Below are 26777 nucleotides of genomic sequence, written 5' to 3'. Positions count from 1 at the left end.
TTGCACAAGCCCACCCTGTAACCCCAACCCAAATTCTCCATGTAATGATAACTTTCCCCCTGTAACTTCTACCTCACATAAACCTAACCCCATCCCTATATCATGATCCTTACCAACGAAGACCAGCCTACCTAGACTAAATGACATCAGAAATGCCGACAAAAATGATTTTTTTCGATTGGTCACTAACAGAAGACATATCTAAAATGACAGGTATATTCAATGACTAAAGTTTGCATTTAAATTTGATAGAGTTAGGGGCAGGTCGTTCTCAAAGCACCATGAGCACTAAAAAATTTGCCCTCTGCATGTGATGATGTAACATACCTTTAATGATGGTTCTGCCAGTTCTAAAGCTGACTCTTCAAGCCCAAGGTCTCTCCTCCTTTCTGCTCGAACTTCAGCATAACTGTAAAGCAAAATAAACATGTCACTACACTATGGCTAGATGTCTAGATAGGTATTATAACTAACACAGTTTAGAGTGGTTCCTTCGCACAAACTATTGGAATGAGTAATTTAGCTGTATCTTGTGAATATAGATACATCTCTAGAAGGCTCCCAGCAGTCACTTAAGCAACGCACTATAGCAGTGTTTCTCAACCAGGGTTCCATCAAAGATTGCCAAGGGTTCCCTGAGCAATGAGCAGTTTGTGACTCTCAGGTCAGTTAAACTGATACCAATTATCTTTTTGGCTATCTGTAAGGGTGATATTCTTCGCACTGGCCAGCCATGTAAGAGGCGTTCTTTCTACTGACCACCACAATAGTGTACTATGAGCTTTAGATATAGTAATTATAGCAGGGATCCCCTGAAGACCTGAAAGTTTTTTCAAAAGGTTCCCCATGTGAAAAAGGTTGATAAGCACTAGTCTATAGGATTCCCCTTCACTCCTCCCCAGCAGCTACATAAAAGTTATTTAGGTAGATAAGCAGAGGAGATGGTCGACCAGCACAGAGTTGTAATTAAACAATTCTGGAGGAGATAAGGGTTATATGTAGGAAAGGAGAGCGCAGTTCTGGGGCACTGACTCTCCTGGAAAAGTCAGATTTACCTTTAAGTTTAAAGGACAAGTCTACATAATGTTTTATATCAGGGGTCAGCAAGGTTTTTTGGCCACTAGGCCATATATAGGGTGGGCGGGAGCTCACTAGGCTGGACTCTTGAGTCCCGCCCCAATGGCTCTGCCCACCACCAGGGAACGCCCCCTGAAGTGAAATCCCTCTCCTTACCTAGAGCTTATCCTATCTACCGCGGCAGCGGAATATCAACGCCGGCTGCGGTAAATAGGGGAGCAACAGCAAGGAGGTGGCACTGGAGTTCCGGCGGCTCTGGCTCCAGTAGTTCCTAACGCCCCCTGGCCGATCTGGCTGGCAACCCGCGGCTCCGGAGCCGTGGGTTGCCGGCCCGCATTAGGCCGGATCGGCCAGGGGGCGTTAGGCCAGAACGAACTACGGGCTAGGCCGCATCTGGCCTAAAGGCCGAAGTTTGCCGAACCCTGCTTTATATGGTGGCCCAGAACACAAGCTGTGTAGCACCTTAGAACAAAATCTTAACATTTTATAACATACACAGTTGTCTCCAGTAAAACATATTGTTATGATGATGAGTAATGCCACATGGAACTCCATGATTTACTCTTTAAAATTCACTAGTTATATTATCATCCAGTTTATACTCTGCAACTATTTACAAAAATCCTTATGAAAGAGGACTAGTATAAAATAGATTTATTTATATTCTTATGTTAAATGTAAAATAAGAAAATGGTAACTCAATAACTCATGCACTAGCAGTAAACAGCTTAGTCCCCTCTCACTGTTGCATCAAAACAAATATCTGTAAAATATTTAACCAGCTGCAATTTCCACTACCACAAAAATATTTCTCCTATAAAATGAAGGCTTATGCTAAAACACATCTGTATGAATGCATTAGGCTTGTAATGGATTACATAAATGTGATTTTATTTACACATAATGAAGGTTTTAGGACGCTTTAAAGGAATTCTAAATTAGTTTACAACTAGCAAAGACAGGTGTGAGTGGCAATTCAGAGCAAAGTGCACAGTACAAAATTCCCCAGTACTTAACCCTGCTAGCCAGCATATAGCCAAAACCTATTTCTAAAAAATTTTGTAAAAGCAGAGAACTCATTAGCATGCATTTGAAAGCATTTGTGCATGGCTTCTACTTGCAAATGCATACAAATGTGTTCTCTGCTTTCAATAAATTGTTAAAAACAGGTTTAAATCACCCAATTTGGCTGGCTTGCTTTGCATGATTTTACTGTATTTTATTCTGAATCAAATCCCTAGAGTAGAAAAAAATGTATTGTATTTTAGATTGATCCCACACAGAGACCTTTAGTGCTAACATTTAAATGTATGTACAAACACACACACACATGATCTGGAACAAGTAAGGACTTTTTACTATCTTATTCCTAAACTATATACATGTTCAAGGTCAATGGCATAGAAATTCAGCTGGTCAGAGATCTAAGATTTTTGGAAAGAAGCTAGCATTTACAATCACCATACATGTCCTAAGACACATTTATTTTAACACAATAACATTGTTATATTTAGTTTTTGCTGCTTTAAAACTTTAGAGATAATCTGTAATGAAAACACATTGAGAAGGAGCCAGAAGAGGGCACCATTTACTGCTAAAGAATATCTGGGCTACACATTAAAAACATTACAACAACCAGGCATTCAGTTAAATCTAAATGACAATCTTAGTATAAATTCATATTCTATAATTTATTGTATAGCAATAAAATTAATATGTGACGTGTTCAAATGAACACAGCATTTTCAAAAGAAATCTGTCTAGTTTTATTTTTCATTTTTAATGCATGCCTCCAAAAATCACATTAAACCTGAACACAATAATAAGAGCAGCATAGAGCCAAACAGCTGCAGGATTTTGGCAATATGCTGTATTTTGTATTGGCGCACAAGCCCATTGCTAAAGTCTTAAGTAAAAATTCACCATCCAACATAAAACAATAATTATTACTTACCTAACAACGGTGTGTGTGCAAACAATGAACTCTGGCTTGGAATTCCACTGATGGTAAGTAATGTAGTAGTGTGTCTGCAGCCAGATCCATTGTTGGCCTTTGGTTAAAAACCTGTAGTAACAGGAGGTTCCTTTTCCATATTGCATTACTAGATTTTCATGGGAGAAAACAAAAAACTAAAAGTCAGAATTTTGGGAGGACAGTGGCTAAGCAATACCAAAATATAATAAAAAATATATATAAATCATATTGACTGGACAAGAATAGCAGACTGTAATGCCGACATGGACTATCCATAGGTAATTGATCTTAGCAAAAGTGTTACTAACCTAATTAACAATAGAAGGGGGCCTGCATCTAGCTGCATAATGATTTATCCTAGATCTAGAATATTTTCTAGATCTAAGATCTATTTTTCTAGAATAAGTTTCTTTTTGAAATACATATATACCAAAAGAAGCATAAGGGGGCTTTTTAGGCATGCTGTTTTAAAACATATATACTCAATTCAAACCATAACATTCCAGCTTTATTTCCAAAAGCAATCAAGTTACAAACAATTAAAACAATCCATCAGATTGTTGGATTGTTTTAATTAATTATAATTGTATTGTGTTTGGAAATAAAGCTGACATTTTATGGTTTGAATTTAGTATATATGTTTTTAAACAGCATGCCTGAAAAGTCCTGTTATGCATCTTTTGGTACATATGTATTTCAAAAAGAAATTTAGTTTTATTTTAAATATTCCCTGCCAAGCATGATTATAAAGAATGAAGCATCCCAAATTAAAGGGGGATGGATAGCTCTACCCAAAACCAGCAAAAGGAGGGCAAATAGCTAGCACAAACAGTGCCAGTGGTGCCCCTGCATCTTTTCCCCAATAATGGCTTACTGTTTATTGTTGCACGCCATCTTGATAGAAGCAAGGTTTTGCTTGCTCATGGTAGAGCCTCCAGCAAGCAGCACAGTAATGACACCACCTGATTTCCATCTAAATCTCTTGAGACAAGCAGTTAAAGGTAAAATATTGAAGACCAGGGAAAGATAGATTAGGATTAAATAAGCACCTTTAAGAGAGTTAGGCTTTCTGTAAGGCTATGTACACACGTCAGATAATTCTCGCCTATTACGAACAGCGAGAATCTGACATCTTTACAGCAGTCGCACAATGTCCTGTCTATGGTTGGTATCCATATGCTGGATTTCATAAAGGTGACTGACTATATGCTAAGGACACATGACAACGTTTTATGTGACCTTAACGTGTAGTTTTCTTATTAAAAAAAACTCAGCATGTCTAGTTGCAGTGTTTTCCACTAACATATCTTAAAAATTTATTAAAGAGTGACACCTTGTATGACTTCACATACTGACACTGGTGGTCTATGAATAACCAATACACCACAAAACAGGATTGGCATGCCTATCATAGGATTTCATGATCCAATATCATGGTCCTAGCAGTAAACTGCAACACATATAAAAATCACAGCTCTCAGAAAGCTAATATAAAGCAGAACCATGTTACTGGAAAAAAGAACCTCTCTCATATAAAATAAACCAAGTCTTTTAAATGGACACAGATTTAAAATTATTATTTTTTTTTTTATGAATAAAGGAAATGTAACTCACAGTGAACATGGCACCTCGCTAGCAGCTCCAGGTCATCTGCATGATAGTAATCATAACCTGACGTCCCCAGCACTTCGAAGGGTAAGTAGCCAATTATAGGTGGGGCCCTGCAAGGATAAAAGACAGTTGTTAGTGGAGGCAGCACTATAAAAGGCAGCGTCGGAGCTACTGCAAAAACACATTTCTATAGCACAATATAAAACATCCTACGTTACTAAGAGCCATTGACCTGCTTCTAGTGAAAAGAACAATGATGCACAGTGCTTTATAAATGTAGGCTATTTTTCTGGAGGCTAGAAGATATTTTACCCTAGAAAGCAAAAAAGTTTTTTTCAATAAGCAGGAGCTGGATGTACACTTTGCAATATGAAGAATCCAGTTTTGTATGTTTTTAGCATGTTTTGGCATTCATTTGCAATAAGCAGAATTGTGAAAACAAACACAAAACATTATATTAGCCTGTGTCTAACAGTGAAATATTAAAGTTTAACAAATGCTATGTACAATGCATAAATAAATCAACTTGTAAAGAGATGAAACATGAATGGCACACCAGATACCAATTGATATTGTTGAATCCAACCACTGCTGTTGTTTAAGCATGAGCTTTCCTAAAGCAGTGAAAGTCTGTTATGATTGGTTGGCTGGCTAATAAAAAATTGTTTGTATGTACTAACCCTACATACACATGCTTTGTTGCCCAAGGTGATCATACATGAATGCCTGGGGCGAAAATCTAGGGTCTGTAAAGCTGTTCCCCAACAGTGTTTAGTGATCCAGCGTGCTACATCACCAATGATTAGTATTAGAATGATAACATGTAAGTTCTTCATATTCGTCAACATATGACTGGATAACTCTCCAGGTAGTTAAAAAAAAAACTTTTAAGCACATAATATAGTGAAGGAGGACTGTAGAGAACTTAAACAATTTTAGCTCAGTTTACATTATCTGCACTGTAACTGTAGACAAATACTTAAATCAACATGCTATAGAAGAAATGCTTGTCTTGTTTTAATACCTTCACTTCCAGGATCTAAAAGAATGACCTATTTGTTGCAATGCACTCCTATAATTACTGGAGACTACAAACTGCTAAAAGCAGACGCCTACTGCTTAAGTTCAGCTAAACCCAGTCCAATCTTCATTTCATGTGATTGTAGACAGTTCTGGCTTGGAGATAAATGTCTTCTACTCTATAGATAAATTCCTACTGGAATAATTGCACAGTAGCAGATATAGTATAAGATAATACTTATAATAATAAGATAATACTTGTTCTATCTGTGTTGCACTGCCCTACTTTCCAATGGTGATGGGCATCTATACTGCCAAAAGTGTCTGTGTGAGTGTTTAGAACAGAATAAGACAATAGCTATAACTTCCTACATTACCAATGATGGCGAACAGAACAAAGGGGCTTTGCAGGATTAGAGGGGCACCACTGGGTTCTGAGAGCTGTATTTTAGGTTGATTTAGAAATAAACCCCTATAAAACCCCTATAAAGAAGGCAGTTTGACAGGAATGGGATATGCAAAGGGAAATATCATTAAATCGCTCCAAAATACATGATGACGACACGTGTGCTGAGTTAAATAACTATGTGTAAAATCTTTCGTAAGATCTATATCGCCATTTTTACACCCTAATGGCACTGATCAAGTAAGTGTGTTTATCCAGAATTTAACAATATAATTCATATAGTAAAAAACTATGAGGTTTTTGTCAGATACATTATGATTGTTACAGTATTGTTTTTGTGATGTCCCATGCCTACTGAGGAAGCAATGCTTGCGAGACGCGTCGATAAATAAAAAATGGGAAATCAACTGATATCTCATATATGCTTTTAATGAATAATACATTATGTTTTTATAATTGATTTAGTGTAAAAGAATAATGCCTTTTGGTGCCTTAAAAAGTCCAATAAATCTGAAAAAATAAATATTGTAAAATATAACCAAGCCAAATATTCCTGCTGAAGCGGACCAATTGCAAATGATGATAGAAAAAGTACAAAGACAAATTACAGCTATGTATCTAGTTTATGCAGGTAAATCACAGAATATTTAATCCCTGAGCTAATCCGAAACCAAAGACTAAACCCTTCAACTACCCAGTAATTTAATCTAAGGGAGGATTATGGCTTTCACATCCTAACAGTTTAAGAGCACATTTGAAAATGCACAGTATGCCGACTGCAAATAGAGTTTAGAAATGTAATGTTAAAATGAAATTCTATTACAAAGCATACTGGTGGTTTACTACCAAACAGCATCAGATTTATTCAAGGCAGAGTATGACAGTATAATGAAAGAGAATTCTTTTTGACTGCTATATGGAATTGAAATGGAGTGTTTTAGGGATTACAGGTGCCAGAAAGCTACTGAATCCTAGTTACAGAAATCTGTCCAAAATATTACAACTTAATTTAGGCAGTTCTCCTACATAAGAACCTTTAGCAGGTCCTAAAATGAGGTTAATAACCTCAGATGAACAAAACCACATAACATATTACACCATATCATTTTTTGTTTTACAAAGACTAAGTAAAAAATGTAGAAGCAGTGTGTGAAAAATTTAGTACACCTTGCTATTTCAATAGGATCTAAGACAGTAAGTAGCAACTAGGTGCTTCTAACCAAATGCACATTAATCAGCAAATTCAGCAAGTGTGACCACGTTTAAAAGCAGGGGTTTGTGCAGTTTGCTTGTCTAGAACATTCAGGCGTGTGCTAAAACAATGCCAAGAAGAAATAATAATGATTATCTAAGAGAAGCAATTGTTGATGGCCAGCAAACTGGGAAGAATTATAAGTCCATTTCCAAACAATATGAAGACCATCATTAGTGGGCCATCCTTGAGAAACAATTATCCCATTAACCCATCTTCATTGGAACAGCTTACTCACAAGTGGCAAACATTCAAAACAGTTGCCAATCTTTCCAGGAGTAGATGTCCTAGCAAATCCATTAGTTCCAGTGCATCACAGATTTAAAAGAAGATCAAAGTCCCTAAACTGATCCACAACAGCTGACTGGTGGAATAGAAGAGAGTATCTGCTACTGCCCACCATATGAACCTTCTCAGAGGGGCTTTTCCCCTTCATAAATTGGGTAAAAACTGGGAACACAATCTCTAAGTTGTTGACCTTGTGAATACATTGACCCTGCAAAAATTAAAACATGTGTATGCTCCCTGGAGGATTCTTCAAAGACTTTTGTCAGGTACATTGAACTACAAGGTGGAATAGGGTCTAACTCAGAGCCCAGTGATAAGTGTAAATCTAAAACCTGGCTGTGGCCTTCTACACAGCAGTTACTTTCATAACCCCCCACAAGGTTAAAAGGTGTGGAGGAAAACTTCAAACAAGCCAACAATTGGTACAGAGCCAAGAACAGCTAAAATATGGATGGGGCTGGTTACCCAGCAATCACTGTAGTACAGTAAAAAGTTAGGCATGTCAGAGCTCTAGGGGAATTCCAAAATCATATTATACTTAGTTTAGCTGGTTTTTCTGCATGCCTAGCAGTAAAAAAGTTAGAACAAAAATTTATAACAAAATTATCTAACAAAAAATCATACAACCTTTCATATTAATTAGTAATATAGTAGCAATGATTATAGCTATATTGTTTTGGAAATAATGGGAGTCAATTCAAAGGTAAAACTTTCATGATTGGCATTGCTTTCATTATATGCTTTTTCAACAACTCTCACTAAACGTATTCTTTTTTTTTTTTTGGTGGAGTGGGTAAGGTTTAGACCTTTCAGTAGGTTTTTCTCCTGTGGCCTTATTACAGAGAGTTCTCATCACTTACTGTCTTAAAAAACAAAACAAAAAAAAAACACAACAATAAAACCAATTGTTTTATTTAGGGGTAACACCTATTAGCTATATAAATCCTGTTTAATAATAATAATAATAATAATTAGGGGTAGACTTAAACCCCACTCAGGCTTTACCTGCCAATAAAAATTTCCTCTTAGATAGAGTAAATTTTTTTAACTGCATACAGTCAATGAGGCTCATTGGTTTTGCTTAGGTGGCTCTCATGCACTAGGGCAGTGGTCGCCAACCTTTTTGGACCCATGGACCACTAAATGCCTGGATTCCAGACCGCACATACACGGGGAGCTCTGTGACAATCAAATGGGAAGAAACTTTCCCCAGAGTGATGTAATAATGCCAGAACCAGCCCACTCCTGTGGGTCCCCCCAGCGGAGTCAGGAGAAGGGGCATACCGGCGGCGGATCACCAGTTTTGACCACTGCACTGATTTTAATTGGACAGATGTGATGTCTAATATATATTAATATGTATAATGCTATATAAGAATCCCTTCAATTTACTAACCCCGACATAAGGCAAACACAAAAACCCCAACCTGTGGTCCCCGAAAAAATTTTGCTGGTGCACCCCCCAGCGGGTTCAGGAGCAGGACCCCACTTGGGGGGGTGCACTGGCCAGAGCTGTTGACCATGTCTCCCATACAGATTGTGGGCTCAGAGTGGTGGGTGGGTTGTGTCTCTGGCTCAGACCTGCAATGGGAGAGTGGGCGGGTTCTGGCATCATGACATCACTCTGGGGGAAGGCAAAAAAGAAGGCAAAAAAAAAATAAGTGCAGTAAAAGCAAAAATGTATATTTGCTGAAATGTTAAATGAGTGTCCCATGGAAAAAACACTCACACAAGTATATAAAGGCAAGATATTGTTTACCTGTGGTCTAAGAATAGGAATTTCCACTCCAAACTGTGTCTTGAAGTGAATTCTTCACAAGGCTCTTCTACATTGCACAGCTCCTGCACATATACAATACAATTATATTGGTAATACTGTGTAAATATAAGCCTTCATATCTTAAAGTTATATTTGTGTAATGCCATGGCAACATTTTTTTTTTTTTTTTTTTAGATTTTTAAGGATTCTAATTTAATGATGCAAATTGTAGCTTAGGTAGAATGTCTTAAATTACTGCATGTCACTACCAGCAGCAACTATTTAGAAAACTGTTTAGAAAAATCACATCGTTGCCCACCAATGCCTAAAAAACAGCAACAAATATAGCCAGTGTTATTGTGTGTATAAATAACCATAGACATGTATTATGAGTATTGTTATAGAAGTTTAAACACAAAGAATGATCTAAAGCAGCTGTCGCCAACCGGTGTGGTCCGCAGCTCTGGCCGATGCACCCCCCCAGCGGGGTCAGGAGAAGGCCCCGCTGACGCACGGGCCAGAGCCGTGGACCATGTCTCCTGTATGGACACAACATGCCCACTCATGCAGGCTCAGGGCGGTGGGTGGGTTTTGGCATGGGGGAAGTTTCCCCTTTGGATGACCCACGGCTCCCAGCACACGCACGATTCGGATTCCGTGCATTTAGTGGTCCGTAGGTCTGAAAGGTTGGCGACCAGTAATCTAGAGTATCTAAAGTCAATGTCTCCTTATCCCTGATGAAAAAAAAATCTCTCTTACATAGCTGTCACTGGCAAAAGTATCCCCATTGGAATTATTACCATCACCTCCTGTTCTGGCAAAAATCCTACAGTTTGGCATTTTCCATCACTTTCTCTCCAGGCATTATCAGTCACCAAGACTAACTGAGAAAGTAGGTGGGCTTATTCCCACTGGCAGTGAGGTTGCACGGCGCCAAGAACGCTGCCACTTGGACAGTTGCTTTATGTGTGGCATCCCCCTATGGCAGCCCTTAGGGAAATAATGGGGGTTGCAGTAAGCATCACACTACCACCAGCTGTCATGTGTATATTTTTTTTTTCTGAACCTGTGCTGCTGTGCGAGTCCTCGACTGGTTGCCAACCATCGGGAGCCGTAAAAGAATCAAACAATTAAAAGGCAGATGTGAACGTGCCCTGAAGTTCCCCATTGGCGAAACAGGAATAAAAACCTGACAGAATACAACACTTCTGTGCATTTTGGCTTTAAATAGATGTTAAAGTTATAGGAGGGGGAAAGTAGAAAAATGCCCACAGAAACCAATGGAATCTCTGCTTTTCTTTTTAACCTATGTTTGAAAATAAAAGCAAACATTTTATAGGCTCCCATGACCAACACAATTTACTAACTTAATTTTTATATTTTTCTAGATATCACTAACCAGCATTGTGTCTATATAAATAAAAATGAATAGTCATATTTATTTTTTTTTTATTGATATTGATTAGGCATCGGAAATAATATGTAATCTATATAGTGAAAAAAAAGTGTCTGCACTCACCTTGAGAAATTGTGGCGTGACAAGCCGTACTGTGGCTACAAGACATATCTGTTCTTCGTTAGCTGACCGAAATGCCCTTGCAACCGCTGACTCAAAACCATTATATGAAGATGTAGGCACTGTAATAAAATTGGACAGGTCTGCACATCAGCAAATGTTAAGATTAGATCTCCTATTCCGATCAGAGAGCAGCGCTCCTGCTGTCAGCAGTTCAGGTGCACATATTACATAGTATGATCTTATTGTGGCTAAAAACACATAAAACTATTTAATACCATTGCAACTTTCTGTTTGTGTACATTCAAATTCAGGAGTCGGTTTAACATGACATTTGACCACACAGAAAACTCTAACATCTGCCATAAAACCTTAACTGTTTTTTTTTTTAAACTTTAAGTTGAAGACAATTTGGTTAAAGCAAGATTTTTTAGAATGTGAGAAAACGCTCCACTAACAAGTGTGCCTATAAAAAGATATCTGCTCTTCTTTTGTTAGTTATACCTCTAACAATTTTATATGTAACTAAAAAAGTCTTGGCTTTAGACAATGGAAGAATGATGAAGTGTAAACAGTAATTAGTTTGGCAAGCTTAACTATAGTGTTTATCCTAAAGCCAAAATCCATAGCAAAAGGTTTGTTTATTGTGTATGTGACAGATCACTATTGGTGCCATGATGTAGCGAAAAGCATATTTATGCTTACAACTGACACAAACTGATATTTATATTGCAAAGGAATGTATTTTAACCAGTCTGATTATTTCTTTTGTTCACCATAAAATGAATAGTACTACCTGTGTTGATAATTCTCACCCTTTATTTCTCATTATTAATAATTTCCCTTTGTGGGTCGGAGGAGAGGGAGTTTTCATTATTCAGAATATAAAAAAATATTTTAAACTGAACTATAAAAAATGAATGTCCACATGTGTTTTTACATAAATGATGATTTATACAAAGAGTATTTTGAGTATTGGTAGTCGTAGCAATTGAAGGAGCAGATGTTGTTTGCCTGCCTATTGGTAAGCCACAATTACTAACTCAACCCCATGAACCTGAAAGTGTTAAAGGTCCAAAAAGCCCTCTAATAGAGTAGCTACACAGTCATGTTCTTATAATGAGCTGTTTTCCACTCTTGTCAAAATAGCACAATAGCAGAATTAGTCACAATGGCATTAGGAATTGTAACATTAGTCACGGTTATAACGCTTAGCATCTAATTAACACATTTATTGTGTATAGATATTATTGGAGCTTGTTATCACTATACAAAATTGTGTAAAAATCAAAATCCACAAAGTTTTACAAAAGGTTATGAAACTATCACATTTTTTGTTTACTGCAATTATGCCTTATTCATAGGTGGCACCATGATGTGGTAGACCCACACTATTGTAGAAACTAAGCCATGCAGATACCGGATTGTATTGCTGGTGCGTCAGAATGGTATTATAGGGGAGACACGGAGCACTGAATTTTAATGTACACATAATACAAATAACAACAGGACGGGTAAATTGCAAATGACAAATTTTCATGCAGTGAATGCGTTAAGCATAATTATAAATAATAACAGTAACATTTCTGCAATGACCTCTGTAGTCAACAGAGCTTGCCAAATCTGAATACCAAAAGAAATATTTCTTATGACCTGGTTTGGTCAGTGTCAGTATTGTCAAAAATGTATTGCACACTGCCCTGTTAAGGAGATCTAACCTCACTTTCTTAATCACTTACTCAACTAAACTTACTTATCCTGGGCAACACGATCCCGGAAAGAAAAAGGGGTTATCCAATACTTCATAGATATCACAGAGATATCTTCCAGCACTAACTTCAAGCTGTGTTTCCAGGACAGAAATTACGGGGAAGTCTCCCCAATAGGCATGCAGACAGCAAAAAACTCTTACCACCAACCTTTCTCTAATCTATCAAAATTCAAAACAAAAGATTGGGCTTGAGTTGCACTTTAGGAAAGGCTACAGACCAGTAGACTGTATGTAAGCCTTGGCGGAGTTACATTCCAGAGGTCACTAGATTTGGAATTAATAACTTATTGTTCTTTTCCCCCATTTTTTTTTCAATTTAGTCACTGAGGTGGTCCTGAGCATTACAAGAAAGTTGGTGGTTTTTCAAAAGTAAACACATTCTGTCCTAAATTGTCATAAAAGAAAGATATAAATAAAAAACTTACCATGTGTAAAAAATTTAAAATCTACAACAAATTTTACATATTCATAAGTGGGAGGTTCATTTGGATTAAGATTTCCTCTTGCTAAATGACAGCAAAACTCCACTTGTTTTTCATCTAAAAAAAAAAAGATTGAATAATATAATGCAGGTTTATTCTTTTATTACTACTTATTTTAATAAATATTACTTTAGCCTATGGTGCACTTTGGTTTGGCTGCTGATTTTCCACACATACCAAGCACAATTTCGGGGGAAGCCTACTGACCTATCTGCATGTTATTGGAGGTGTGGGGGAAACTGAAGTGCCTGGAGGTAACCAACATGGGATTGTTGTTTTTGCTTATAGTAATTGTGTATATGTATTGCATATTTGTATAAAAAATGTGGTTTCTGTATAAATATGTTTGTCACTAACGGGAGCTGAGAATGTCTCAGGACAACTATTCTCTATCCCCTAAAAATAGAGATTAAATACCAGCCAAATTGAGTGCCTTGGTTTCAGTAAATCAGATGATTCGTGTAATGGAATTGGTAAAAAAAAAAGCTTTAACAAAACACTAACAAATTTCTGTATGTAAATATAAAACTGTAATACATAGGAACATTTTTTTTAAGGAACCCATATATAGATAGGATTACCTACATCGATCCCATCTTCTATATGTTTATTCTTTATGTAATATATATTAGATGATGCTAATGTGAACTTTAGGGGACAATTCACAACTATCTGCAAGTGTTCATCTATGTGGTAAATCCCAATATGCTGTAATGTGCATTGTCATTAATATGAATAGCACTCAAATACACATATACAGTGTGAATAAACACACCTTATTTACAGCTCACTACAACACACAGATCTGAATTCTCCAACAATTGTGTTTTGCTACTTTGGCCAAAAATATTGTTTTTTTCATGTTTTTTTTTATGCATTCAGGTCAGACATATCTAGTGAACAGGTTGTTTTAAACATGCACATAGGAGGGAAAGGGCACCAGGAAAGGCTCATTATGTACCTAATTCTCATCATCAGATCCATAGATATATAGTCAACATCAACACAATCAACTTAAAAAAAATAAGCTGTCTATATTAGTAGCACCTTTTATTATTGCCCCGAATTCTCATTACATTTACAAATAAAAAGTCTTAGGAGAGACTATATGAAAATAAGTTCATATAATTTTAGTAAGCAGACTGCAGGATGATCTTGCAACATGATATGAATGCTCAAACCTACTCAGAGAATAGCCTCTGGCTGTACCTCTTGGCAGGAAGAGTATCCTTTTCTGAGCAATTGTGTACGGATAAATAGTGCAGAATAACCATACTCTTTGTTTTCTAAAAGCTGACAAATGAACTGTCAAGTGACTCTGTAATTTCCTTTTTCCACAGGTGAAAAACTGTGTATTACAGAGAATTTAATACAATTGCACAAATACATTTCAAGATTAGTTGCTGTATTATAAAATATTTATAGCTTAAGTAGCATTATGGAGCTTGAAGAGGCGTTTTGCTCACTACAGAGATATTTAGTGCTTATTATATATGCCACGTCTGGGATTATTATAGGAGAGTATGGAACGGGAGAGAGAAAAAGACAGGCTTTTGATGACAATAGGTTTTATGTGAATTTTAGTGTTTGTTCAAGTGTTTAACTTAAACATAGATAACAGAAAAGTTTTCTTTTAGAAACTTTTCTAAGCATGTGAGTTCTATATTTTCTTTGAAGTACATATTCTGCACATATAGATTACATGAGCATTGAGAATAAACAATACATAAAATAAAATATAGTGTTATACTCAGAGTCAAAGTGTCTCAATTTTATCCGACATGTTTTGCCCAAAAAGTGGCTTCTTCAGGGGATAGAGGGACTCGAGTAGATATAAAGGGGACTTACTGTAATTGAAGAAGGAAGCCAAGGCATTAAGGTGATGTGATATACAGTGACAAAATAAAGATGCCAGTGTAGAGATGGTGCTGCGATTGTAGTAAAAAATATTGAACTAGTTGCAAGGTTGGCTTAATAATGGGATTATTCTTGAAACATGAAGTAATGGAATAAGTATTCAACCAAGGTAGATAGGCCAATGAGTTGTAACAAATCTCTCAACCAAGATTGAGAGTTAGAAAGGCCATGGCCAATTACCAGCAATCAACTAACTAAATCTTTACCAACCAAATTTTTTAACAGCTTGCTCGTGGCTGGTACTGCAAAACTTTCTACCTCTTTGGTGAATATTGCCCTCATCCTGGTTACCAACCACTAGTGCACCACTAGATAAAAAACAATTAATCCTCTACAACATATGGGACCTGCAATCTAGTTTTGATGTCTTTCTGACTATATAAATACAATATATACCAAATAAACATATTAGAAGTTGTTTCTTACTGTTAAAAAAATCTGGAGTGATAGGTTCCGTCATAAGGATGTGTGGCGCCAGCATCTTGTACACTTCACCGTGTTCTCGCTCCGGCAGAAAATTCAATATATTTTGGTCCACTAAATCTGACTGGTACAAAAGTATGCTTTGTCATGTTCAGCAAAATTAAAACCTTATTTAACACACCATTTTCACATTTTATCATATACTGATATTTTATATATATATATATATATATATATAATCAGTTCGTGAGTATATATAATTAGTATATACAGCATAAATAACCAATTAGTTAAAAAAACTGTAGTATAGTTCTATCACAAATGTGATATCTATGTATATGTGTATATATCCCAATTAGTTATCTTGATAAACTATAAGAGAACATATCTTACCGGTAAATGGCCAAGCAGAGATGAAACACTATCAGAAACGTAAATTATCATCCCATCAGTGGTGAGTGTAATGAGGAAGCCATCTAAAGCCTAACAAAGAAAAATGGAAACTCAATCTTTTTTTTAATGTGTTAAACCAAACAGAACATTGATTTCTAGGATAGTGCCAGGAGCTGCTATTTATAGAACATACAGATGGCAGACCAATTTATTTTATCTAAGATTATTTATAGAGATGGATAAATAAGCTTGCAACAGTACATAAAATTACCAGAAATCTGTCAATGTCACATATAAAAATATATTTAGATGGAGAAGTAAATTATTAGTTTTACTCTGTCATTCTGCACAATTTTGTGCAAGTTTATAAACCATAGCTGTCACATCCACAAAATTCTAAATGTAATTTGTCTATTTTATATCTTCTAATTATTAATATAACCAACAACCAAATCAAAATAATTAGAATTGTTTTATCACTATATCATTATGACAAGTTTTACGTTGATAGAAAACTCAGTATCCCGATGTTAAAAAAGTAACTGTAAAATATCAACGAACCCCTAAATATTGCAAATATACAAAAAAATATAAACTGTAAATGTATAAAAATGTATGTAAATGTTTGTTTTTTACTCCATACCTATATTTCCCAACCCATTTTCATTGCTACCAAATCACAACCTTTGAAACATTCTCTGCAGGTTAAATGCTTACTCCATAATTTTTGAATCCAAATTCCCAGTTACTACCCACCCCTGCTTTATGCCAAATTCTGTTATAAAATCTATCACTACAGTATAAGTGATTTAGACCTATCATTTCTCGAGATGCTGGCAATGAAAAGGGTGTTTGATAATGGTTAGATAAGGTCTGTGGTTCCCAAAAAATTCTAACTGCAGTTTGGTTTCACTGTTCCCACACTACAGAGATTGAGCAGTCAGGAAGGGACAGAATACCCCTTTACCAAGAATACAAACTCTCACTCGGTCAAAAAATAGAGACAAAAACTATCTAACAAAATTTACTTTAAATACAAATTGGCCATACCATAGAAAATGTTTAGAGAAGTTTCTTAACCTTTTTAACTTAAAGGAACCCCTTGAAATAACTTTCAGGTCTTTAGGGAACCCCTTCTATATTTACTATATCCACAACTAACAGTAAATTAGTGTGGTTGTCAGAAGGAACAATAATTCTTACATTGCTGGCCACTGGGAAGGATGCCACTCTTACAGATAGCCAAAAAGATCATTGGTGTCAAATGGGCAAAACAAGTATGGAGTACTGACCTGAGAGTCACAAACTGCTCATTGCTCAAGGAACCCCTAGAAACCCCTGGAAACCCCTGGAGGAACCCTGGTTGACATATACAGGTTTAGGCATACATGATTTGTTTTTAACTATTGTGTGTTGTATTTGGAACAACATGTCGTATTTTTGTGAATATTTTATATAAATCTTAAGATAGCTTAGTTGGTCCTAAATGAGGACTGAAAGACACAGCTGAATGATCGCTTATGAAATAATGATAAAAACATCTTTAAGCATTACTCCATGTAACAGGCACAACCAACCACTGAGCTTTTAACAAACACTGCATCTGTGTTAAAACAAACTTTGATCTTTTCACTTTACCTGAGTTCTTTGAAATTCCCCACTGCCAGAATTTTCATACATCTGTTCTATAGCTTTCTCTTTTGCATATTTTTCACACCTTTCCCAAATAAACTACCACAGGTATTTATATCTAATTGTTGGCTGTGCAAACATTCTTAATACAGACACTTTTGTTTGAAATTAGCATTTTGAGTTTAATAATACATACAGTAATAGTATATATATTTTTACTTGTTACAGTGACACCTTCATAGATAACATTCTAAACATTTAGGATTAGATATCATTTTGCAGCTAGTCGTACAAATAGCTGACAATAGCATTCATAACCTATTGGTCTTGGTCATTTTCCATAGGCTACAGAGCTGATCATGTTTTGCAGCATTCTAATCCACATGTTTGCTTTTTATCATTCCCTTCTTCTTTCTTATAGTGGTGGTAAACCAAGATTACAATGCAGGCAACCAGTATCTGTGAAACAACATCTTCAAATGCTTACGCTATTACCACTATAATTGCAGCATTGCTGATGCCAATTCTACCCACTCAGTTTTCCAAAAAGAAAACAAGTGCTTCGCTCTTGACATATTGTGCCTCCACTTGCCCAAGTGGAAAAACAGAAAAAAAAAATATGCGCAGCACTGTATTCATTGTTCTCTTGAATAAATTAATCTGATGACTAAGTACTGGCAATGATCTCAAATACATGCAAATTGGCAGAACAAGGAGAAGAGCCGGGATGATGATACAGGTGGAGGGGGTAAGAGGGGGACGCTACACACATTTGTGTCTCACTTTCATTCATTTATTACTTTGTTTTTGTAGTTAATTAGGCACTTGAAAAAATGAAGCTCAATGATACCTCTTCTATGAAACAACATATCAAAGCCACCGTAACTGGTCTATATATTACATGTGCCACAAACAAAACAAAAAAACACAACTGAGATGCATATTACACTTTAAAAAGAAAATATAAAAATAAGTAGTTTTTTATATTCACATGACATGCACCATATCTGATTGGAGGGGGGTGTGCTGCTCTCATACTATCATAGGTTGGCTTTTTCAGATCATTTTTGAGGCTTCCAGTGCTCTGAATATTTTGTCAGGAAACCAATTTTAGTTGGTTTCCATAAGTTTTACATCTCTGAACTTGGTAGAAGCCTTGAACTTGCTTTGAAATTATTTTTAACCTTGTAATCACTGGTAGATGAACTTTGCCAATCGGTACCAGCAGATTGGCAAAGTTAACCTTTATAAATCTGGATAAGACTTTTTCTAACTTTACCAGATTTGCCATATTTGTTATTTAAACTTAAAGGAATTAGTTCTATTTGACATAAAATACATAATTAACTCCCTGGTGGCTTTTAGGTTCTAAACTACATGGCATGCTTGTGCATGCATTGTGCATTGGGGATAATGTAACTTCTACATAGGAAGGATTTTTTTAATTAGCAAAAACTGATGTAATTTTGAGTTCAGACTTTTCTGTTTAACTACTTCAGCTTTACTAAATCTATATGTCAATACCATATACTATATAGTACCATATACCAATACCATATACTATATAGTACCATATACCAATACCATATACTATATAGTAGTGTGCTACCAGAAATTGGGACAGTAGGAAGCATACATGCCGTCCCCAGAGACACGGATAAAGATGAGTTAAATAAAAAGCTTAGTATTGTCACATGAGATGGCACAGTAAACCACAGCCCGGTAAACAGAAACAACAACACAACTCTGGTGATTAGCTGGCAGAGATTACAAAACCTAGCTCTGCGTTTGGCACAATCGTCCTGGAATATAATGTCAGAAAAAAAATTCCATAAAACTCTTACCTCTAACATCAACTGGGTAAACTCTTCATTACTAAGAAAAGAAGGTTTCCAGTCCTGTCTGATTTCACAGGCCTCTGTCTGTGCTGTGATTTCTGCAACAAGATAAAAAAACGGAAATAAAAATGGAATCTAATAGCTAAAAAACATATACATAATTGTGGAAACAGGCCATCCATGGGTCTTCACACAATACAGTCTAACAATATACCTTTCTGTTTCTGCAGGAAATCAATGGTTCGCTGGAGTATAGTGGATTTATCCATTTTAAGAGGGTGTCCATGTCCTTGCAGCATTGTACACAGCTCCTTAATGAGTAGATTAAACTGGTCTCTTCTTTTCTTTTCAGATTTATTCCTTGATGCCCTAGAATGAAATGAAGAAAGTTGGATCCATATGCATTTTAAGGACAAAGGTTATTTGTACCTTGGGACCTATCCTGACCCAGCACAGCAATACCAGTATACATAAACTTATATATCTAAAACTTTCCTGCAAGTGCATAAAAATACTCTATTTGCTTTATTTTAACCAGAGCTTGCTTTATCATTAAAAATGTAAAATATAAAACCTAAATTCATAAGAACAAATTCCTGTAACTTTTTGATGCTGTCTAAATCACAAAGGTTCCTTAAAAGGTGCAACAATTTAGCGTTAAAACTGGTAAATCCCACCTGCACTAAATCTTTCATTGTTGGCACCAAAATATTCCAAATGACACATAGACCCTGTAAAAATGTCATAATGTTCACTTGCACAAACACTTCCTGTGTGAGCCTACTGCAGTCATATACTTTGTCATATAGAATGAAAATGCTGCTACTTTTAATAAAACATGGCAAGAGCCTTCAAGTCTCTGCAAAAAAAACACAACAAGTCCGATGAACCTAGCTGCAAGGGGTTGTTAATTTTTTTATTTAAGACTATGACGAGTTAATATGGCCTTTTACATCAGTGCCCGCTTTAAAGGAATGCACAGGTATGCAAAAGTCAGTAAGCCATTAAAAATCTTTGAAAAATTCAATCTAGATATTTCAAACATTCAATCTAGATAAATATCACTATAGCTTACACTGATCCAGACTAATTTAATTAGATTGTTGATGACAATCAAGGACCATAGTATGTCATTTATTCTCATAATGCAGAAGCGGCAACAGTTTACTACGATTTGATTTAGCAATAACTATAACTGATGACCCCCGCATTGCATTATAATGTAGTTTGGATGTAGGACCTTCTTGTTAGTCATGTAGACTTCTGAAAATGATTGCAACCAGCAGGTATGCTTTGATGGAGATGACTAAAATTCTTTGTGAAAGCCTGGAGAGTTTCAGTTTTCGTCATAATTTTTTTGTGATACAATCATCCTCCCTTTAATCAAAAACATGATAATATAAAGTATGTAAAGGGTTTTCCAAGTCAGGACTTTGTGTCACATGAATTCACAGAGAAAATACGTATACTGGATGCCAAAGAGAAACACGTTAATAAAGGTAGTCCGGAGCCAACTTCCCCCACTGGAGGACTATTTTTTCAAACAACCCATTTCACGTATACAAGAATCTATAAATATTTTTTCTGTAGGACAAAATACACTAGAATCTTGAAATACTATGCAGCAGTTCTCAAAAACCAAAAATATCCAGTTCATAAAAGAATACTAAACATCATTAGCAGAGACTTTTGTCAAGACGATGGTGTCATACCATTAAAAGACAATTGTAGTTTAATTAAAGATGATATCATTGCTAATCACGCAAAGCTCAAGAAATATAGAAGTCTTGATGTCTGTAAATAATGAATGATGTTTATGAGATCACCATTCTGGAATGTTAACTAATGGTTTCAAAATAGTTATATTATTTTTGTAAGAAGCATTATAGAAATCCACCAGATTCTTCTGAAAATTTGCTTACAATTGAGGAGTAATTTGTTGAGTTTCATATAAGTGGAGTTTTACCTAACAGGTTGTGATCTGAATGTTAAATCATTGTTTATACTATTATTAAAAAAGAAAAATCATATGCAAGGTGGGGCACTGCACAATTATACGATAATTACTACAGCATGGGAGGTCTACTGTGGATCAGCAAACTTGGCCTATGATATATTAAGGAGATGTTCACATTTTCTTTTTGTATAGATGAGCATTTCTGAAAAGACAACCACACAAATATAACATATTGTATATCACTATTTTTTAGATGTGATTGCTGCTAGTAACCTGTTTATTGGATGACACACTGACACACTACTCTCTATGAGGTGCAGTGTTAGAATAGTGTTTCTCAACCAGGGTTTTGTGTAACCCTAATGTCTCTTCAAATTGTGATATGGGGTTCTTTCAGCAATGAGTAATTTGTACCTCTCATGTCAGTTACTACTGACACCAATGATTTATTTGGCTATTTATAGCAGTGGTTGCCAACCTTTTCAGACCCACGGACCTCTAATTTCACCGGCTCCTGACCGTGCATGCGCGGGGAGCCAGGTGTTACTCAAAGAGTAAGAAACTTCCCCCATAGTAATGTCATGATGCCAGAACCTGTCCACAGGTCTGAGCCTGCGATAGGAGAGTGGGTGGGTTGTGTCTCTGGACCCCTCAGCCTGCGATCCGTACGGGGGACATGGTCCGCGGCTCTGGCTGTTATTCCCTTTCAGTGGGGTCCTTCTCCTGAGGCCGCTCGGAGGCGTACCGCGGACCACCAGTTGGCAACCGCTGATCTATAGGGTTGGCAATCTATAGCCAACAATGTAAGAGGCATTCATCCTATTCCCCCATGCTCAGAAGGTTGGGAAAGGCTGCCCTTAAATATGAACACCTCTCCCTCTCTCTAAATGCTTGCAACTCCGCACAAGAACGAATGTCATGTGCATTTTTCTATTATTGCAACACATTAGAAGGAACAAGCCCCTGGTTACTTTTTAAGCAGATCAAAAGTGCAGACTGGGTATTTACCTCTATATAAATAAATAAGAATGATAAATATATTATGGGTTGCAGTTTTATATAAATATTATTACCATCTACTGGTAAGACATGTACTTGCCAAATTTTTAAGGTAATTTCTTATAACCCTGATGAAGAGTTACCCTTAGAGAGCCATTGTGTTTCAAAGCCCCATAAAATGTAACTTCAGAACTTTACCAGACTGGTAAGGTGCTTTCTTATCATATACCAGGTTTATATTGGCACCTTTGTCCTTGCTGGGCTATTTTTCCTCACCTCCTGTTCCCTTCATACTCATTACCAGTAGAGGAAGCCGAAGAAAGAAAAAAAATATTTGGCTGGGTATTTCATTCTACCTTCTACAAGACGATTCATACATATGATATAGTTTTATCCTTAAACCACATTGGCCACATCAGACCCAAATACTTCAACCAAAACTAAAAAAAAAATCACCCCAATAATATCACATATATTCCATGTGCGGGATGTTACCTCTTTGCTCTATCTTTCTCATCTTCATCCATCAGCTCGTTTAGACAACACAGGATTCTGTAAGAGAAAATAAGACACAACAAAATCAAGTTTAGGTGTTGAAAACAAAAAATCTATATAAATTTGTAGCAAAAGTCCACACAAACATTGCTGTTCCCGTCACAGCTGTGTCCTTTCCCTGAGGACAATGGCTTAGCACTCTGCTGAATGATAAGGTATCATAACGGCATCTGTCTCACAGCTGTACTATTACCATTGTGATCTGCACTATACTATAGTAAATATAATAAAATATTAAAAATATTACAGAAGATTCTAACGTTCAAATACATTGACAAAGACATTACATGCATTCTTTAAAATGTGCTTTGTTTATAGCATATTATTTCACTGCCTTTAAAGTTGCACAAAAATAATTGTTAGCAAAACAAGGGACATAAAAACAGAAGTTTATGTAACACAAAATCAGGCTACATTGGGGTTATCAGTTTTCACAACATATGTTCTTTTTTAATGTTATGGTATAAATATGGAACTTAATTTATTGTATTCTTTCCTCCATTGTGATAATATGCTTTATACTTTAGTGCTATTAAGAAGCGGTAGCAGAGGAACTTCAAATGGGCCCAAAACTATCCATATATTGTTGAATAACATGTGCACAAAATTCTTGACTTTGGAGCCATAGGGCTTGATTTATGCTGATACTTAACATTAGGAAGGAAAAAAATAGACTAACAAAAATATCCTAATTGTAAATGGATGATAATAGCACTAGTGGTAGATATAGTAGTGATTGAAAGTAATCATAATAGAAAATTGATGAGTTAAATTCATAAAATAATATTTTATAATTATTTTACACAAATACTATTATATCCTATCAATATTTTACTTCCTATGTTGTCTAGTTGTTTTCTGTATCAGCAATACCTTTTTATGTACATTACATATTAAGGTCTTTGACAGATATTTATGTTCAGCACTATTTAAGGGTAACTAATATATTCCAAAATGTACTGGCTACTCCTTCGACATTAATTGTGGTAAATAAAGATATATATTTAAAGTCCTTTTGATCTTGTCAGGTACACCACATCAAAAATTCTGGGTCTATCTTTCAGGGTCTTTTAGGTAAGGTTAGAAGGTTTGGACTATAAATTGATATGGCTAGCAAGTACCCGGCTATTGGTAAAATTTGGGGGTCATACCCATCTTTGTACAGCAAGATGTACCATACCAGCAGCTTAGCCATGCATATACAGTGGTGCTCTGAAGTCCTTACCATATACAGAATGTAATGGTATGTATAAAAGCACACAAAGAGGCAACACAGCTGCAAAACCAAATTAAAAGCTTTTCATTGATGTTGAAGGAGTCTGACATTTACTGAATTACTTACACATCAGGGTTCTTTCTAAGGCCGAGCACAGTGTAGTCTTCTGTTTCGTCTTGGATACTACAGAATAAAATACAACCTAATTAATTTATATTCTCTCTTTACAACGCAAAATATCCTCTAAATGAAAAACAAATGTCAGTTTTTAGCTGTTATGTCTAGGAGAAACTTAATTAACTTTTCCGCATATGACATCAGTTGATCCCCCAAGGACAGTCAATATGTTTCACAAGCATTACAAATAATTCCAAGGAAAATCATAACTTTAACAGTAAATAAACATTACAAACAAGCATGGGATGATGATACTAGAAAAAGACGAATTTTAATCTAATTTATCCAAATTTGTAAATCTATAAATATTTTATAGTCATGTAACCAAAAGTCATTTTTGGGAAAAATGTAGCCCTAGAATCATGAGATGAAATTACACAAGATCAAGAGAAATATGGAAATTTCCATTCTAAAGCTTTCCTTTTCGAAACAGCTTGTTGCCATGATGCCAATCCTGGAAGATTTCTACAACTACTATAAAGATAGTTGACATTGAAAAACTTTTGATTGGATAATATAGCAATACGTTCTTCATACCTAAATACAAAGCTATGGAGGAAAGGGGGACTAAAAAGAAGGATAGTCCTTACAAAAGAGGGATAGATTGGACACCTCTAAAACTAAATGTCTGAACTGAAAGTATCGATGTAACTACAACTTTACCTCGCAAATTGTGAAAACTACTAATAAATTATGGATTTTCAGGAAGTTTCCCATTCTCATTCTGATACCGTAAACAAAATCTATGTAAGCCTTTTTCCTTTCAAACACCCAGCTGTAATGTAAATGCTAAACCTTGAAGGAAATTGATAGAAACAATAAAAGTTATGAATATGTATGACTAGCCTAATAAAAACACATTAATGCCAAAGTAAAACCATTTAAATAGAATGCAGAAGTATTAGAATCACTGCCAGGTTTTTATTCTTGTCTGTGTCCTCACATTCTGAACAAAAAATTAATTAACTAACTTGCAATACATTATTTTTGTTTTGGGGTTTAGATACAATTCCAGTGCATGCAAGCCGTGTCTATTAAAATTCATTGAGCACAATGACCCTAATTTATTAAACTTCTCCAAGGCTGGGGAGAATACACTTTTATCAGTGAAGTTGGGTGATCCAGCAAACCTGGAATGGAACTGATTCAGGATTAAAAACATTTGCTAATGAATAGCTAATGACTTTTAGGAAACCCATTCCATGTTTGCTGGATTACCCCGCTTCACTGATGAAAGTGTATTCTCTCCAGCCTTGGAGAACTTAATAAATCCGGGCCAATACCTGGAAACCATATACTCAACAACCCTGATTTTCAAGTCTATACAAGCTGCATAATCAGACATACTGGCAGACATTTTGGGGTTGATGTAATCAAGAATTTTAGGCTGTATATTTATCACTCTGTATGGAATAATAAACTTGCCTTAGTGAATCAGGTGAAGCCCTGCTGACTTTATCTATCTAGTCTTATCCAGTCAAGCAATATTTGAGTAGGTAAGTCTTCTTTGCAAAGTGAATTATAGGCAAATTTATTAAGATAAGCAAATTCTTCCTTGCAGAGTAATAAATCACTTTGTTTAGGTGGAACTATAGCTCCACATTCAAAAATTGCAGGCAAGCTGGATTTTTATTGCAGTGACTGGGGATGCCCCTTCTGGAATAAAACATGTTTTCCTGCCTGTTCACAATCTTGTTTTCATCAATCCACTGAGCTACGTGCCCTGGAATATGCCAGGATCTGCTGAGAATGAATGTATGATGTTGGATTGCTGTGGCTGAATGAACTCCCGTGCGCATTTCCATGAGTTTCATCACCCCAACCTGGACAATCATGATGGTTGCAGATCAGAAACCTGTTGGAGGAACGAATGAAGATGGTGGCACATGTGATGTAGCAAGGGCAGTGGAGTTTAAATAACAAAGTGGTGATCAGGCAGGTTTGTTTCCGTCATTGTAAAAAGGATCATTTTCTAAAACATAATGCATATCCATTATTGAAAGGTGACATAGGCCTTTGCCTAGGTCATAAGTATTTTACAGTGTTGATAATATCATCCCTAGCTTCTTTCTCCTTTTAGAGTAGGTTCATACCTGCTTAAGGATTGAGTACTCTTGCTCAATCACATTGCAGTACTTGTTCTTAAAGAACCAGCGTCTGCATATTTGACAGCTGGTGGCAGTTGCTACTCCTACTTTTTTTGTAGGGGGTTGCTATAGGGGGAAGTTACATATAGTATTTAGGTATGAGGAAGTGTTAAAAACACTGTAAACTCATGGCTAGTGTGAACATAGCTTAAATCAGACAAAATATGATCTCAATGTTCAAATACATGCATAAAACAAATTCAATATTTATTCAACTATATGTACTATGAACGTCAACCCTTTGCCATCCACGGTGTCCCCAACACGAGCTAAAACAAACTTAATATAAAGCTTTACCAATAATATGACATCATGCATTGAATGCAGATACCTCGAGGTGTGCCTCTACAATAATTAACCAACAGT

At 36.0% G+C, this 26777-nt stretch overlaps 1 protein-coding gene and 1 long non-coding RNA gene across 4 annotated transcripts in view; one reads left to right on the top strand and one right to left on the bottom strand.

The window, feature by feature from the left end:
• Positions 1-20056, top strand: part of LOC140343324 (uncharacterized) — a 41843-nt gene extending 21787 nt beyond the window's left edge. For both annotated transcript variants that reach the window (XR_011923298.1, XR_011923297.1), the window contains one exon: positions 19713-20056. This is a non-coding gene — a long non-coding RNA (uncharacterized lncRNA). The remainder of the gene's footprint in view (positions 1-19712) is intronic.
• PASD1 (PAS domain containing repressor 1) overlaps positions 1-26777 on the bottom strand; it is a 79265-nt gene that overhangs the window by 9357 nt on the left and 43131 nt on the right. For both annotated transcript variants that reach the window (XM_072429956.1, XM_072429957.1), the window contains exons 2-13: positions 24214-24270; positions 22812-22868; positions 19575-19729; positions 19367-19458; positions 15891-15980; positions 15501-15621; positions 13101-13214; positions 10908-11026; positions 9389-9471; positions 4667-4773; positions 3032-3179; positions 328-409 (exon numbers count right to left, since the gene is read on the bottom strand). In XM_072429956.1, coding sequence (XP_072286057.1) covers positions 328-409; positions 3032-3179; positions 4667-4773; positions 9389-9471; positions 10908-11026; positions 13101-13214; positions 15501-15621; positions 15891-15980; positions 19367-19458; positions 19575-19729; positions 22812-22843 — 1143 coding nt within the window. In that variant the 5' untranslated portion in view covers positions 22844-22868; positions 24214-24270. The remainder of the gene's footprint in view (positions 1-327; positions 410-3031; positions 3180-4666; positions 4774-9388; positions 9472-10907; positions 11027-13100; positions 13215-15500; positions 15622-15890; positions 15981-19366; positions 19459-19574; positions 19730-22811; positions 22869-24213; positions 24271-26777) is intronic.

The sequence above is a fragment of the Pyxicephalus adspersus genome, chromosome Z (genome assembly GCF_032062135.1).
Source record: "Pyxicephalus adspersus chromosome Z, UCB_Pads_2.0, whole genome shotgun sequence".
In the NCBI taxonomy this organism is placed as follows: Eukaryota; Metazoa; Chordata; class Amphibia; order Anura; family Pyxicephalidae; genus Pyxicephalus; species Pyxicephalus adspersus.
The sequence above is the reverse complement of the archived record's forward strand: the minus strand, read 5'-3'. Positions and strand labels throughout refer to the sequence as shown.